General features: G+C 35.0%; 1 protein-coding gene across 1 annotated transcript in view; it reads right to left on the reverse strand.

Moving 5' to 3' along the window:
• Nucleotides 1–525: 525 nt before the first annotated feature.
• Nucleotides 526–17,972, reverse strand: part of CAND1 (cullin associated and neddylation dissociated 1) — a 47,649-nt gene continuing 30,202 nt past the window's right edge. The window contains exons 8-15 of the mRNA XM_028532077.2: nt 15,051–15,343; nt 12,899–13,040; nt 11,072–12,565; nt 9,995–10,090; nt 8,382–8,551; nt 8,139–8,303; nt 6,423–6,530; nt 526–5,731 (exon numbers count right to left, since the gene is read on the reverse strand). Of these exons, the coding sequence (XP_028387878.1) occupies nt 5,507–5,731; nt 6,423–6,530; nt 8,139–8,303; nt 8,382–8,551; nt 9,995–10,090; nt 11,072–12,565; nt 12,899–13,040; nt 15,051–15,343 (2,693 nt within the window). The 3' untranslated portion in view covers nt 526–5,506. The remainder of the gene's footprint in view (nt 5,732–6,422; nt 6,531–8,138; nt 8,304–8,381; nt 8,552–9,994; nt 10,091–11,071; nt 12,566–12,898; nt 13,041–15,050; nt 15,344–17,972) is intronic.

Genomic DNA, 17,972 nt, shown 5'->3' on the forward strand with positions numbered 1-17,972 from the left:
TTTGCCTTTGATGATCCATTTACAGGAACTGAGGCATGACAATAAACTTTGCATCAACGCAAACACGTAGAGCACTGTGAACACAGCGGGCCTCACTTGAGCAGCCACACACAGCCACCTGATAATAGCTGATTGCACTCAAGAGTACAGTTGATGCTAACACAAACTTCTAAATCTTTTAAAAGTAGATTTTAAAGACTGATTTTCAAGGTTTCCAAGCTCAGCATTCTGAACTTAAACTGCTGACTGATCAGCACCGTTAATATTCCAGTAATACCATGTAAAAGGAAAATAACCTTTTTGCTTATGCTGATCTTCTCAAATGGGACTGAAATGGTTCAGATGCTTTAAGGACTACTCATTCACTCAGTGGTCCTGTTTCAAATAGGCAGTTTGTGGTAGCTTTGCTGCCACATGCTCTCACCATCAGTCTTTAAAATCCCATGTGTGGGTATCAAGAGTCATAAAGGAGCATTTTATTGTCTCCAAACATCAACCAACCCTAGGAAAATAGCAAAATTTTGCTACAGTCAGCTTAATTTTAATAGTTGCTTATGACTTAAGAGTTCAAATATATGTTTAGGAACTACACAAAATATCACTCTTTGGCATGCCTTTATAGCTAAATAAGAAATTACCCGTACTAGTTCAAGAAATTATTGGACAAACTTTTCCGAAGAGAATGTAAATGAGTAATTTTGAAAATCCATTTACTCTTTGTAAGAATTCAAGTCAAGTAACACTAGTTGCTTATGGCTACTGATCCTCAACTTTTTATGTAGTGTTTTGATTCGAAAGCACTTTGAATGCTTCATACTCCCCTCCACAGTAGGAGCCCCTTTATATTTGTATTTCTCGAGTATGCAGAAAGCATTTTACTCCCATAAAAAACAGCATGTTAAAGGATAAGGACCATCCATTTAAATAAGAGGAATAATATATAGAGTAGAAACCTATTTTCACTAAATTACGATAGTTCTAAATAGTGGAAAAGAGGTTGGTTAGATGCAGTACTCAAATTTGGTTAGAAAGCTGAAGAACTGACACTCAAAACTGTCTGAAAACTTCTACATGCATACAATCTCAGCTGGCTGTAGCTGCAAGAAAAAGCTTTCTCTAAAACAGTGCTTCTCAACTGAGACCATTCTGGCTCCACCCCACCCTCCTCTGGAGACATTTGGCAATAGCTGGAGACAATTTTTATTGTCCTGAGTGGGCAATATTGAAGTGGGGGAGATGGTATGAGTGCTATCTAAGTGGGTAAGGGCCAGGGAAGCTAATACCTACATTGCATAGGGCAGGACCCCATGATGCAGAATTATACAGTCCAAAACGTCAACAGTTCCAAGGTTGAGAAATCCTGATCTAAAAAGAACATGCGCTTTTCTATTGAAGTATATATTCTGGAGGAAAGCATGGATTTTTACTTCTAGAATAAGGAACTGAGAGTTTATTTCCAGATCTTTTAGAAGGCCTTAGTTCATGGATGGTTAACGATTTCAAGCAAGCTAAACATTTGTGTCTTTTAAAAATGCCAGTAGTACAGTTAGCTACTACCACACATATTTAAGTTGCCCTTACCTAAGGAAGCAGTGAATTTGTATTAAAAGTGAAATGTATATGAAACAAGTGAAACAGCTCTGCAGAGGAATAGGATTATTACAGGCTATTCAAACATGAGGATATCATAGTATCGTACATTACCAGTTCCAGAGTATAATTCTTTAAACTCATGTGTGAAAAGAGCATTCTAGAATAAAATCATTCAATGTGCAGACCATTAGTTATTGATAATGGCTGAATACACCAATTCCAATACTCCCTAATCCAGAAAGAATTTCAGTTCACAAAATAAAACCTTTTCTTTCTAAAACCTAAAACCTTTCTAAAAGAAACAATTTGCCAGAATCACCACTGATAATCATTTAGGATCAGAATAAAAAGGTGTAAAGACGTCAGGGTAATATGAGTCCCTCTACAAAAACTTGTTCTGAAACTGGACACACACTTGATGGGATCTAACAAAGTAAAATTATCTGCGATACTCTCCTCTTAGTCTTCATTGAAGTTTTGTTTTGTTTTATTTTAATCTCCACGAGGGGATGTTTTGTTGATTTTTAGAGAGAGGACGGGAGAGAAACATCAGTCGGTTAGTTCCCATATGCACACTGACTGGAGGCGGAACCTGCTCCCTAGGCATGTGCCCTGACCAGGAATCAAACCCACAACCTTTTGGTGTATGGGACGATGCTCCAACCAACTGAACCGAACCAACTGGCCAGGGCAAGTTGGTTTTTATGATGTAAAAAACAAATCCCACTTTGAATTTAAAGCTAACTTTTGAAGTTACAAAGAGTAAAATCATGCTGATGGATCTTGTCCTAAATTACAATATAAGTGTTCACAAACCATATTTCTCTAGTATTGATAGGAAAATAAAGCAAGTTACTGTATTGCAAAGGGAAAATATGTAATTTCAGTATACATATTCCTTAGTGGTCTTATCTGGTGATGATGGCAGCTTGCCACCAAATACTTCTGCAACTAAAGATAACAAAGGAGTTTTATTTAACTGGAAAAGTCAGTTAAATCCATAATATCCTTTTTCCAAACAGTAAAATGAATGCTGTATTGTCCATTTTCCATTCCACACAGGAGTAAGATTTCAAAAACATAGGAATCTGGGGTGGCAGTTGTTTAAAAGCTAGAATTCAATTTGAGATAGAGCTAGATCCCAAAATTTGCTGAATTTTAAAGCTCTTTAATATCAACACAGTTATTAAGCATATTGTATCTAGAAATTGGCAGTTAATTTTAACGATTTAAATTTTGCGTAAAATTTAAAGTGGGCAGAAATGTTCAACTGCTTAAACTGTGAGATATTACTGTATACTTGGTCATGTGGTTAATTACAGCCAATAAGGCCTCCTAATCAGTTAACTGAATTTTTAATTGGTTACATAAAAATTATTATATAAATATTCAACATTTGATTTAATCATCGTACTCCAACCTTTTAAGAATTCTAATTCCCAATGGTTAAGGAGCTTTAGATATCATTAATGAACTTATGACCATTATTTTAAAACTTATTCAGTGCTATTGATTTTATAAATATTTAGCTTAGGTCTTGTCATACCAAATTTCCTTTCTGTCTTAGTTTCATAAAATAATCTAACTTTAAAATGCAGCCCCATATTGAGCTTTCTTTAAAAAGAAATCAGGTAGATCTAAACAATTGAAACATCTTCAAGAAAAGCAGCCAGCAGCCATTTCCTTAACTTTCAGATCTCCTGAAGAAACTATGCATGTAGAGATGCTAACCACAACCTGTTAATAAATCTTAAAAGACCAGGAAGCAGTGTGAGAGGCGGACGATGACTGCACCTCACACCCTGCACCCACTGTACCAGTATTAGGACATCAGCACTAGAAGTATGGAGTTAACCAGTATGACTTGGCATTCAAATCTGAGTATTATTCTGTTACTAATTTTATACATGGTAGTAAACCGTATCTACTACTAGAAAGAACAATCTATTTTTGTATTAAAAGACAGAATTTCAGCTATATTAAAAAAATTAGCCATCTTGCAAACTTTAAAAAAAAAGTGTATCTTGGAAGGTTAAAAAAAATCCAATACATGAAAAGTATTTGCATTTAACTTTAGATAATTAAGATATTCATACAACATATGCATGTCAGTCTCCTATTTGGTCCTAGAGCCTGCGGTATTGTAATTTATTGTGAAACCATGTAACCGAATATTTAAATATATCCACAACATGTATACCACGGTAATGTATAGTACATAATATACTAACATCTCAAAATAAATTTCTATTACAATTTTATGCAAATTATGGTACAAGACTACCACCTGCCACATTCTGAAATGGCACCAACTTCATATAATGTTCCACGTCAATGTACTACTCAAAGTCCTTACGGTATTGATGTTCTATGCATTATCATCTGAATATTCAAATTTAAGCTGTTAATCTAATAACCACAGTATATTACCAATTCAAATCACTGCATATTTGGACGTTAAAGCAGGTAATACAGCAGAAAAGGTATTTCTAATTCACAGTTTCAAAAATAAAGGGTGCAGTTTTCAAATGTTTGATTGCTTAAAATTGGTCACTAAATTTAACAACTGCCTCCTTCAATACATGTAAACTATGTTTGCACAGCATCAGGAGATGTCTTTATTTCAGAGTTAGTTCTTACTGTTACAGAAGCACCACAAATTTGAAGGAAGAGGCTACAGTGTGCAATGAGTTCACTGAAGAACATATTTAAAATTTTAAATATGATACGGTACTGCAAAGCCTTCTTTCCCCCAGCAGAGCCCCCTTAATCAGGAAAAGTAGTCACTGTTTACCAAGTACAATATGTAAATTAGCTCTACAAGAGAAGGGGAAAAATCTGACTAAAAGAAAAGACTATTTATGAGCTAACAAACCCATGATAGCCGGCTTCAGAATTTTCCTAAAACTAAATTTGAAAAGCATACACAGTATTTGTATCCTTCAATAAGGGATGTAGAGATCCAAAGGGAATGAAGAAAAAACTGGCCTTCAGAATATAATTTCTAAGTGGCAACACACACACAAATGGGTAACTGAGAAAAACTGTGTACTTAAATATTCAAATTTTAAATGTGTAAGAAAATTTATAATAGAAAAAAAGTGGCAAATTGTTATTGTGACTTGATTTGCTGAAAACATCTGCAAATTCACACTGGTATTAAGAAAACCAAAGTTTCAAAAATTTACTCCTCACTTCAAATATGTTTTCTGTGCAAAAATAAAATATCTGCAAATTGCACTAATACAATACTTATTTTAACTTTTGTATAATGAATAATCTGCACATGCTGCTTTACAGACAATACATTATTTGTAAACTTGCTCATGCAAAATTAGTGTGCGCAACAGGGATATGTTGATCCCTGCACTTTAAAAAAATGATATCTTATTGTCTTTTTTAAATTGCTAAATCCTCTGAAATGGAACAAATCTTACAGAGATCTTATGTGCCAGCTAAAAATCAATGTATGTTGCTGAAACAAAGTTATACAAGAGAAAGAAACATGGTTTTGTCTTGCAGAATTTTTGATTTTTAAATGAGAAATTTTATAAAAGAAAGAAATTCATGGTCACAAAATTTTAACATTTTAATCCTAAACATTACAGGGCAAATGATCCTGGACCCTATCTCCATATTCCATAAATCCTAACTTTTAGTTTCCATTTTAAATGTTGTCCTAACCACTAAAACATTAGTGGTTTTACAACCTCTGGATTATGGAAATACATATTTCTGAAACAAATGTTACAAAAACAAAAGTGGAAGAAAGCCAAACTGTCTTCATGAAGGAAAACCAAAGTGGAACATTTTGAAGCTTTTAGACACTTCCCTTTCCACGTCTTATGAGTAATAACCTGTCGATTCAGTGCATCATATGGTCAATGTCATGGTCCCCGTGTTGAACAAACATCTAACTAGTGTCCATTGACTCCAAGTTAGTGGATGATGAATCTTTTTGGATACTTTCAAAGATCGCTGCCAGCTCAGGGTTAGAACTGATCTGTGACTGGAATTCACTCATCAGTGGACTCTTCTCTGCTTCTGGAATGGTTAGTAGTGCTGCTACTGCTCTCATGGCAGATCGCTTTAGTTCATCTTGCTTTTCAAACTCCTGCTTTACTGAGTTTGCCTTTACCTGTAACATTGAGTAAATTTGTATTATATGCTATAAAAGACAAGCTTTTATATGAACAAAACTTAAGCACCTAGAAATTTCTGGTAAATAAAGCTGCCCTTTCATAGGTCCCAAAGTCACATTATATTCGAAGAGCAGTTGTTTTTGAACTTCTTTTTAGCAGCAGTTTCTCTCCTTTCCCTTTAAGGGATATCTTATTCAAAGCCCATTAGGAAAACAGAAAACCCAGAGCCATCATAGTTGAAAGAGTGAGAACCTCAGCTTTACCTGCTTAGCAAGTCCTACTTCAGCTTCCACCAAGAAACTGCTCCTCTGTGCACTCATTCTTCTTCAAACACACCACATACTGACATCTCTGTGCCTTAATTCATATAATTATTTTTATATGAAAAGTCCTGTTTCACCTTCTGAATTTAAAAGTATTTCTGACTTTTTAACATCCATTTCAAATGTCACCACTTTCACATAAAGTCTTCTATTACCACCACATCCCACCTCCTCCTCTCCAAAATCACATTTCCTTTTTTGTGGACCCTTCTCCCTTTATCCTATATCAGTACTTCAAAATTTATATCATATTGTTATTTATATACATAAAAACTTGAAAGAATAGCATTAAATAGTGTTAAAATCAACTAGGAACCCTGAATACACCAAGTCTGGCCTAACTTTGATGTTTATCAATGATTACCTTAGTTGTACACGTGGCACGTAATGGCTCAACAAGCCGGTCCAACCTCTGCAGTACGGCACTTGGACAAAGCGTAGAGAGTCTCACCAACATTAAAAATGTTAGCATCTATTACAAATTAAAAAAGACAACTTAGGCATTGCATTATTTTCTAAGGAGAACTCCAAATTCTAACAAACAACTAGCATGCACCACAAAGTTTCATTTTAATGTAATCTATTTCAAAGAATTGTCACAAACCTTATCTGAGGAATTTCAGTTACAAATACTACAGAGACCTCACCTATAATGGGGTCCTAATGTAGTACAGAACTAGAAAATCGGTTCTCAATCTCAACCACACATTAGAATTGAGGAACTTTACCGTTCCCGGAAATTTTACATAACCTGTTAGGCGAGGGTCATAGAGTTAGAATTTAAAAAGCTCATGTACATCCTGCAAGGTAGCTTAGTTGGTTGGACATCATTTCTGCAAAGCAAAAAGCCATTGGTTGGATTCCCGTTCAGGGCACATGCCTAGGTTGTGGGTTCAGTTCCTGGTCGGGGTACGTGTAAGAGGCAACTGATGTTTCTCTCCCACTCTTGCTCCCCCTCTCCCCCACCCTATCTATAACTTTAAACAAGAAAAAAAATAAAAATAAAAAGCTCATGTACACCAAAATGGAAAACCGTTAAATAAGAAAATAACTGAACCAGGAGAAAAGCTTTTTTAAATTTCTCAGCAAATTTTCCTTTAAAAAGAAAAAAAACGGGTTATTCAGATTATCTATATAAAGCCTGGTAATCCATGATCTTTTTCCTCTTGGACTATAAACTGTAGAATTAAACAGGAAGATGCTATCACTACCCTGGGGGCTCTTCTTAATGTATTCTGAGAGGGACCAAGTTACTACCACACATGGAAACAAACAAGGTGGAGTTCTGAGTCTGGCTGAATAACTACTGCTCAACTACCACTTTTGCCTGTTTGATCAAAGGCCATGGATGGAAAAGAAAAAAAAAATGCACTTACTATTTTTAATTCACCATTTAATAGTTCACATTTAAAATGGACATGGGTAAATCAGAAAACCAAAGAGCATTTATGAGCAATGTTCATGCTCTATACCTAGAGAGTGGTATGGTTTCTTTCCTACCTGCTTCTACACAGATTGCTTTAGGTATCTGAAAACAGTTCTTCCATGTCATCCTTTAACAAAACACTTGATGTTAAACCCAGTATACAGACTAGAAAACAAAAATCCCTCATTTAGGTAAGTAACATGGTTATCACATAGACTGATCCCAAAAACAGCCAAAGAGAATTAGCCAAGGCAGTGATGGGAAACTAAGAAAATCCTCCGTGGGTAGCAACTGCAATACACTTTTAAGAAAAGCCAAAGAGATCACAGATTATACTTTGAATGGGAAAACCAGTCTGCACTCTTCTTTGGAGGGAAAAGTATCTAGGGACTCCACGCTAAGCAAGCTGGCACAGAATTTCTTAGAATTTTCCATTCACTTAGGCTTGACTACCTCCTTCCAAGGAAATGGTTTCTGGATTTTTCTGTGTATGGTAACTGATGTTACAATTGTACCACTATTACTTTTGCATATTATAGTTCATGACTAGCAAACCAATTTTTTCTCAATAAACAAAAGTAAATTACAAAGGTAAAAGTCTCTGTAGCTACTAAATTTTCTAAAACATTCTATAAACAAGGACAAACATCTTACCTTAATATCATAATGGTCCTTCAAACCATCTTCAACATGATTTAGGAATTCAAAGATATCTAGCCTATCAAGACAACTGTCTAGAAGTGTGTACATACACTCAAAAGCTGCCTTTCGAATATCCAAGCCGTCATCAACTGTATGCTTAAATGGCCCCATCTCTACCTGTTGAAACACAAAAGAAAGTGTGCATATACTTAAAAGTAAAAGATAATCTTAAGAAGTGTAATCTAAGTAGCTTACCTCTCTTATAAGCTCCTTTCTAACTTTTGTTTCATTGTAAAGATGTGGAAGAACAGTATCTAGAAGATCCCTTATTAAAGATGGCTTATTATGTGCTGCTGAATTGAATGTAACCAAGGCTACTCTTCTTACATTCAAATCTGGGTCTTCCAATGTTTTTAGGAAATCACCTAAAAAATTATAAGCAGAGCAACATACAATTATGGTAAGAAGCTTAAAATAAAACATACACTATATTCTTTCTAAATTGATAGTTTGTTGTTGTTGGTATTATTGCTATGTCTTCAGTGTGGGTCAGAGAAGAACATGATAGAGTACTAAGTGAAATACATAGTTTCTTTCAGCAGCAGGTAAACTATCATGTCTCATTGTGAGTGTATTTAATTGATAACTAACTCTCAAGCACCTATAATGCACAGGGTACGTAGTGAGAGTCCAAAAAGTACCCTAAATACTTTCACAGATATTTTGTAAGAAGGTGGGTTGCAAAGAGAAGGGAGAGAACCAGCAGGCACAGGAACTAATAATTTGAATGACTGTCCTAGATCAAAAGAAGATAAACAAGGTAAAGACAGATCCACTGCTTGATAAAGATGGAATACTGTTAACAAGTACAATTTATCAGATGACAAAGAGAAATGTGCTCCAAAAGCCCTAGTATTTATTATTATCTTTAATGAATTGGTAAGAGGGTAAGAATGCAAAAGGAGGAAAATGAAACCTGACATAGGACAAAAAGCTAAAGCAAGCACCTAGGCACTTGAAAACAGATACAAGTCTGGTTTTCCAACAAACGTGGAGAAGAAAGTATTATGAACAAACGGTAACATGGACTAGGATCAGTGGTGCCCAAGTCCTTGGTCTAGGAATTCCAGTGTTTAAAAAAGCTACCTAAGTGGTTCTAAGATGTTCTTATAATCACAAATAATACTGAACTAAACCATATTCTGAGGACTCTTAGCTACTACTCCCAACTCTAGGAAAACGAATGGTGAAAACAACACAAAGATGTTATGGAGAAACAATCCTAAATGCTAATTCTTATCCTCACGGCAACAGAGAGAGCCCTACCATTTCTAGGGTATGTCCTCTTAGTTTCTTTGGTAATCATCTTTTTTATTTCAGGCTGCTCCCGCCTTACATATGGAAGTCTCAACAGATCCCTTCAGGAACTGAAGGGTTACAAGTAGTAACAGAAAACTGGGGCCCTTGAGAAAATCTCAAGTTAAGATTCATTTATCTAAGTAGAAACTTCAGGACTATTTAGATATATCAAATATTTTTTCCCTTTATTCATTAATTACTTTAGGCCATCCCCAAAATATGATTATCAAATGTGTAGTTGACTCTAAAGACACCTAATATATTTACTAATTTCAGCTATTTCCAAAATTATCTGGTAACAGTATAAAACCAAGGGATGACAGAATGTAAGATTGCGCATAATCTTTCTAATGAAACCACTACCAGACTGTTAAAAGTATTTGAGTTCCCTGGTAATATTTTTAGTTACTGAAATAATTTATTTTGTGACAATTAACACTATTGAAATAATTCATTTTGTGACAATTAACACTAAATAACCAGCATGTTTATCTTTGTAAAGAACTTACCTATGCAGTTCTTTAGTAGTGGATCAATAGGTTGCGGATGATCAGAAATAGTAAACTTTACAGCTGTAACCACTGAGCTTCGGGCATATGATGAGCCTAATTAAAAATAAATTTCAGTCTTTGGTATGTAAGTCCACTAAAATCCATGGACATCTTTATAATTTTTCAAACCACTCCATATAACACTAGAGTCTTCAATTTGTAAAAATCCTCTTTGGCCACGAGGGGTATTGCTATCAGAGTGTTAACAGAGCAGGCAAAGTTTACTCATGAACATAATCTCACCACACTGAATCCAGCAGAAGTACTCAAGGCCTGCTTGAGTCTAGTTCATAGGGTAATAATATGGGTGAATAGTTTATAGTTTTAATTTAAACATATAGTTTTAATTTGAACACCTAAAATGTTATATAATGTGGTTGAGTGTGATACTGTTATGTTATAGAATTACATGCTTATGATTTTGTAATAATAAAGGGGCATTATTTGTGCTGGACCCTGGATTTCAAAAGATGTACTTTCTTCTGGGAAGGAGGAGGCCTGACAGAGTAGCAGTGGAGGATCTAGCCCTCACAAAAGGGAATTATTAATATCCATAAATTGTTGTAGTGTCTTCTAGTTTTTAATTAGAAAAAGAAAGTAAACTCTAAGAATAAGTTGCTATTATTACCTTCTATTTGATCTAAAGGGATTCACACTTGTTAATCTAAAAACTCTTCTAGAATCTTTCATTTGAACTAGTTAAATGCATTAATTTTAGTATTATAATTTTTACTAGCAAGCTCCTCAGGATATAGTAATTCAAGAGATAACTGTCTTTACCATATTTTAAGACAACAGAGTAACATTAGAACATAATGAACACTAGAATAGATTCATTTAACCATTATCTAATTATGCTCTCTTTAGTCTTTTATACAAAATGTCATTCAAATATAGCTCCGTATTATAACATAAGGCAACAGGTCCTATATGTAACAAGATAAAGAAATGTTTTAAATTCCACATAAGGCATCTTTTAAGGCAACCAACTGCTAATAATTAAAATTTTTTAAAATAAGAAAACCAGGTACTTACCTGATATCAAGTACCCCTTAAGCCGTGGAAGGAGAGTTTCTGGATCAATTAGAGTGAGTTTGCCTAGACATTCAGCAACAACATTTCTGGTTCCTTCTTCTGCACACTCACAGTGCTTTAGCAGTAAAGCCCAGATGTTTTCAACATATGGTTTAAGGCCCACCACTGATGCAGAGCTAATAATTTCCTTCAAGGAATGAAGCAGAAGATACTGCCTTTTGGGTTGACTGGTTATTTCTTGTAAGACAAATGGTAGATATTCAGGAAGGTTGCCCACACTAATACTGCCTAATGCATAAGATGCAGCTGATTTGACTTCTTCACTAGGAGACGAGAAGGCTTCTAATATTACAGATTTTAGTTCCAGCTGCCCACTTAAGTCAATATGATGCCCAACTTCTCCAAGAGAAAGCAGAGCTAACAGACGAATAGAATCTGTAGACCTTGAGTTCTTGACATCTTGAATAAACTGACCTACTACAGCTGGTCCTTCTTTAGGGCACGCTCGAGTAAGGGCAGCTACACATTTGGCAATGGAATAATAAGACTGCTTGTGAGTAAGAGCTGTGCTCTGAGAATAAACTGGACCGGTCAGCATGCGTAACAAATCCATGTACCCTAGATTATTTGTTCCAGTGACAACCAGAGCCTGGAAAAAGTCTAGCATGGCACTAAGAGCACCCCCCTGCAATAACGGTGATCTCACAAGTCCAATAAGTTCATTGAGAATGGATCCACTTATCTTTGAAAGGGAGGAGGGATACACTTTTGCCAGTGTGGTAAGAAAGCTGATAGCCATCTGTGAAACATGCATATCACTTTCACTGATAAGAGGTGGGAGCTCATCTAGAACTGCATCAATCATGGCAGCTGTCAAGCTGTCGCTATAGTTTTTAATAAGAATATCTAGAGCAGAAAGAGTACCCAGTTTCAAAGCTCTCTGGTTTTTCCTGAGAAATGAAGCAAGGATGGGTACCCCTTCGCCCAGGACAGGCCTCAAATCTATCTTCAAAGGTGACCCAGCAATCAGTGTCAACGCTTTCACTGTAGTCAACCGCGTAATTTCATTCTTCAGTCTCTCCAAAAAAATCTGAAGTGTATTAGGCAAGTCAGAACCCAAATTGTCTCCAAGGTTGCAAATAATTTGTCCCATACAGGAAATAGCCCTTTCCTTGACTTCCTGATCAATATCAGCTGCTTTTAACCTCTTAATGGTACAGGTAAATAAATCTTTGATGTAAGGAGTTGCATCAAACGAGGAAGGCTGATCTAAGGGACGAATTACTTTGACAAGCTGTTGAGTAACAAGCAGTGCTTCAGATGTAATCTTGTAAAATGGGTCTCCAACACAAGCCACCACTGGAGGGACCAGAGCCTGAACATGAGGATGGAAGACTTGAGGAGAGTGGTTACAGAGGATTACATACAGACACGACAAAGCATCGATCTTCAAATTTGATGAGCTTGATTTATCATTCAATGAGAAAATGATTCCTAAAAAGCCAATAAAAAATCCAATAATTTTATGCATAGTTTTATGAAAGGAAAAATTAAAAACTAATCCCTAAAATATTACTAGTTTCTACTTCATCACATTATCGCTAAAGTAGAAGAAATTCCACAATCTATATGAAAGCCCAATATTTATGTAAGATTGAACTTTTTACTTTCAAATTTCTAACTTTAAGTTTGTTCTACAACAAAGTTAGTTCTACGTATAAGTTAAGTTGTCACAAATTATCCTCTTGAAGGAACATTTAAGCTTATCTAGTCTTTATAATAAAGGCTATATTAAGTTCCAAAAGCGATTTGCTATTTCTTTCATACCTGGTACAAGAACAGGAATGTGCTGCGTTAGGGCCCCAGGTAATACATTTACCAGTTCAGTTAACATGTTAAAACAACACTGTCGGGTCTTCACACTTTTTTCTTTCATCTGTTTGTGCAGAGCTTTAACAATGTTGGGAACCTGTAATTACCACACACTCATTAGCTGTTTCAGCTATTGGTATTTCTTCAGTACACTTAACACAAATTACTGGGGATGAAAAGAAAGGGAAGAATTTATCTTTTTTTTTTTTGGTTAAATTTCTAATTCCTCTAACGGCTAACAACATTGTTAGATACAAACTTTGCTGCATCAATTCCGTTCTCTTCTAACTGTATTTGTTTAATACTCAACAGAGAAAAACTGTTAGCTTTCTGCAAAGCAACAAATTAGTCTCCTTGATTAATTTTTAATTATGAAATGCACAAGATTAAATAGCGTCTTATTTAGTTAGAAATCTAACTAAATAAGAGTTTTCAACTAAAATTTTCCGAGCATAATTTATAAATGGTTTTTTGAACACAGCACAGGTAAGTACTCAAAGGGGGAAAAAAAGGCAAATTATAAAAAAGAAACCACTAAATGAGCCTTCTTTTTTGCTTTTAGTTTGCCATTATAATAATCTCACTTCAAATGTAGCTACAAGCAGCAGGGATATGATTAAAAAAATGTATGCTTTACTTTCTAGTCTAATGTTCTGTTAGTAAAACCTACAGTAAAAATTTATTACTAATAAATCTTATGAATGCCAAGATAAAGCCACATACATCAATCAATGATCTAAGAACTACAGAAAAAACACCTATCTAATTCATCACAGTATCATCAGAATTTCCTGTGATTTTTCCTAACTTCTGTACACCTTTTCAACTGCTTATATACCCATATACTTTACCTTATTTCTTTCTATCATTAATCTTCAATGTTCACCTTTAAGTTTACCAAATTTTTTAAAATCTGTCCTACTTGAAAAAAAAGATAGATATAGTACGTACATCTCTCCCTTGGTTTAGTTGCTTAATCTGGCTCACATGTTTTGTAATCTATAAAAATGGACAAGTGGGATTAAAAAAATAAATAAAAGCCATAGGTAGTGTGGTTCAGTTCGTTGGAGCATCATCCCATAAACTGAAAGGTCACAGGTTTGATTCCCTGTCAGGACACATGCCTAGGATGCAGGTCCAATTCCCATTCAGGGATTGTACAAGAGGCAACCAACCAATTGATGTTTCTTTCCCCTAAATCCCTCCAAAATCAATGAGCATGTCCTTGGGTGACGATTTAAAAAAACAACAAATATGGCCCTGGCTAGTGCGGCTCAAGTGTATTGAGCGCAGGCCTGCAAACCGAACCAAAGGCTCCCAGTTCCATTACCAGTCAGGGCACATGCCTGGGTTGTGGGCCAGGTTCCCAATAGAGGGTGTGTGAGAGGCAACCACACATTGATGTTTCCCCCTTTTTCTTCCTCCCTTCCCCTCTCTCTAAAAATAAATAAAATCTCTTTTAAAAAATATAAAACGACAAATATGCATTCCACTGGGCTGCCATAGGGATTATATACACGATAGGAAAATGCCAAGCATGTACCAAATGGGAGCTATATAGATGTAATGTTTACAATCTTAGAAAAGATGTCCTATAAGTGAAAATGTGCATTTTATTAACAATAAGAGACGCCATTTATAAGTACTTACTATGTAAAAGACACTGCATTTAATGTTACACAGATCATCTATCTCTTCTACCATTACCTAGGGCAGACAGTTCTAAGTATACCCTTATTACAAATGAAAAAAGGTTTAATAAACGAATAATCTCTCTAAGCTCACACAACTAAATTAGAAATGAAGCCAGCTACAAATGCAAGTAGTCTGACTCCACAGTTCCAAGACCCCCATTAGTATCACAGATAAAAATTACTTTACTGAATCATAAAATTATTTTAATATTATTTAGTACAATTAAGAAAACTTCAATCAAAATAAACTATTTACAAGTATGGTATATGAACATACATAAACTACTATACAAACATATCTCAGAACTTTGTGTCTCTAAAGATGTTCTGAAATTCACATTTCCACATTAAAAATACCATTTTAAAGGATCATATTTACTAGCATGACTTTCAAAACCATACTTTAAACCAACCTGACTCTGAAGCATTGTCAAAGGTGTTTCTCCCTGTTCCATTGCATCAGGGTCACACAGCCAACTTTGCACAGGACGAGTTTGCTTCAGAAGGGAAAGATACGCATGGAAAACATCTGCCTTTACATTCTCTTCGCGCTCTTTAAATCTGGATATCAGTGCAGGGGAGACGGTCTTGTAGAATTCTGGAAGCATTTCATGCCTTGTGCTAACCACAGCATCCAAGCACTTAGCAGCTGCACGTCTCACTTTCCAGCTCATGTCATCATCATCACTGTATTCATCATCACTCCCTAAACAGAAGTTTTAATGTTGGGCTATTAATCATAGAAAAAGCTTATTTTTAATACAGTAAGTAAATTATTAATAAGATAGTTTTCTAACTTTTCACTAACATATATAGCAGTAGATAAGTTTATGAAGAACTAGAACAGAGAAGTTAACTTTGATAAATTTACACAATAACCTCTCTGAAGAAAAATAATTGTGTTTTTACATTGTTAAACATTTTCTCATTTATAGTATAATGAGCTGCTTATTAACCCTTTAAAATCATTAACACAGTAAATTTCTTTAGAACATAAATACTTACAAAATCATAAATGCCCCCAGCCTTTTAAACAATATGAATAAAAGTTCATTTCAAAGAAATCACTTGACACTATTGAAAAATCAAACAAACAATTGGGAGTTTTACAGGATAACCCATAAAACAGGTTTGTGATGATAGATGATGTGATAAAAAGAACAGCTATCAATCTCAGGATATTCAGTAGAAATAATTTTCTGGGGATAGAAAGAATTCTGACATCAACTTTCTTTGTGACTACAAGACTTCACTAAACTTGTTAATAAGGGGGAGGGGGCTCTTAGGAACAAATATGCATATTTGTAACCTTTCAAGATATTATCTTAATGTAGAGTTTAGAGAAACTACACTGTCTCAATTATAACAAGAAAACTCTGCCCATGTAACAGAGCACCATCTTCTCCAAACTCTTATTAAGCTTTAAAACAATATTGCAACCATAAACGTTAACAATTCCATCCCATTTATGTATACTTGATAACTTGTGTGTGTGTGAAATCTCTGAAATTTCCTTCTAACAGCATCAGGATGAATCAGTTGAGAGTAACCGGAAGTCAGAAGGATGGCAAAAAATATTAGCAGTTCTCAGGGCAGTCCAAAACTATCTAACAACATTGTTATTCTTAGAACAGGATTAAGCCCTGAAATGATTCCTCAGTGGGGGAAAAAAATATCATCTCTTCACTGACTTAGATCCCAATTAGCTACTGAAAGGTAGTCAGCTATGCCTTAGGGAAATCCAAGGACATATAATAAAGTTGTCCAATCTCATTACTTCATTTCCTCTTAGCACATTATAGGAAAACCCAACCAAATACTGCTAAACCCAAGGCATTTGATTTATTTACTGATACCTATTTGAATAAAAATTACAAGGTACTATCAAAATAGACTATTTAAAAGCAAATAAATAAAGTTTTTCTCATGGCAATTCAGCTATGGGAATAACTTTGCAGAAATATACTTTATTTAAAAACGGTTATAAAAATTCAAACATCCTAATCACTGACACTGTAATATGTAACTGATACAGCAGCTGAAGTTGATTTTTCATCGTAAGTACACTAAAAGCCAACAATCAAAACCTGGAAAATATATTGCTACAGCTTTTTCCAAAGGATATTCATATTAGAAGCTAAGATTTCCCTTCATTAATACAACATATTTATTGAGTGACTACTGTGTGTCAAGCACTATCCCAGGCACTGAGATATAGCAGTCAATAAAGAGACTAAATATTTCTGCCTGCATGAAGCTTACATCCCGCTAGGTAGAAAATAACTACTAAATGCCAGAAAGTGTAATGAAGAAAATAAAAATGCTGAAAAGAGAGATAAGAATATAAAATAAGGGAGAAGCCCTGAGACTGAGGGTGGGGGAAGTGGGCGAGGTAAGAAAAGTAAGAAAAAGTAATGAAGTATAACACCAAACTTTTTGGCCTGAGAAACTAAAAAAAGAATGGAGGTGCTATTCTGAGACAGAAAAGGCTAGAGAAACAGGTTGGGCAAGGGTGAAACAGGATAGGAGCGTGAGGAGAAGATATTTTAGACATCTATGCAGTAATAAATCAATTAAATAGCTATATACATAAACCTGGAATTCACAGGAAAGAGCTGGGATAAGATAAAATTTGGATTTTCAGCACAGACATTAAAGCCAGAAGACTAGATGAAATCAACAAGAACATAAGCATATAAAAGAAAAGTCCAAGGACTGAGCCCTGGAATTCTCCAAAGTTTAGGGGCCAGGGTGATGAAGAGGAACCAGTATGGAGACTGAGAAGGAGTAATCACAACAAACCAGGAGTGGGGTATTATGAATGTTAAATAAAGAAATGCTGCTGAGACAGAGTAATAGGAAGAATCATTTGAGGTCACTGACAATCCTGTTCATCACTGCAAAACTAGATCCAAGAGAGACAAGGAAGAAAGGAACTGGAAAGCATTCTTTGCAAAGGGAAGAAACTAGGCAGTAGTGGCTAGAGCATAACATGGCTTTAGGAGTTTTTTTAAGTTGTTCTTTTGTTTTTAAGAGATTAATAAAATTATAGACTTTAAAGGAAAGTCATTATATAAATTCATTCAAAGAATCAAACTAAAAAATGTGATAAAAAAATATGAGGAAATCCACCAACTCGTATATTTAGTAGTTACCCACTTAAACATCTCCATTGTGATTCTTTTAATAGTAGCCAACAACAAAATATGGGCAACCCCTATGTCCTTTAAGTGCTACTCCTTTCCAGAGTAAATCATAGCATGACATCAATCTTAAGAGCCTCAGAAATGTTTAGCTTCTCTATGAATCATCTAAAGCTCAATGGAGCCTCAAAC

Source organism: Phyllostomus discolor, chromosome 2 (assembly GCF_004126475.2).
Source record: "Phyllostomus discolor isolate MPI-MPIP mPhyDis1 chromosome 2, mPhyDis1.pri.v3, whole genome shotgun sequence".
NCBI classification, from domain to species: domain Eukaryota; kingdom Metazoa; phylum Chordata; class Mammalia; order Chiroptera; family Phyllostomidae; genus Phyllostomus; species Phyllostomus discolor.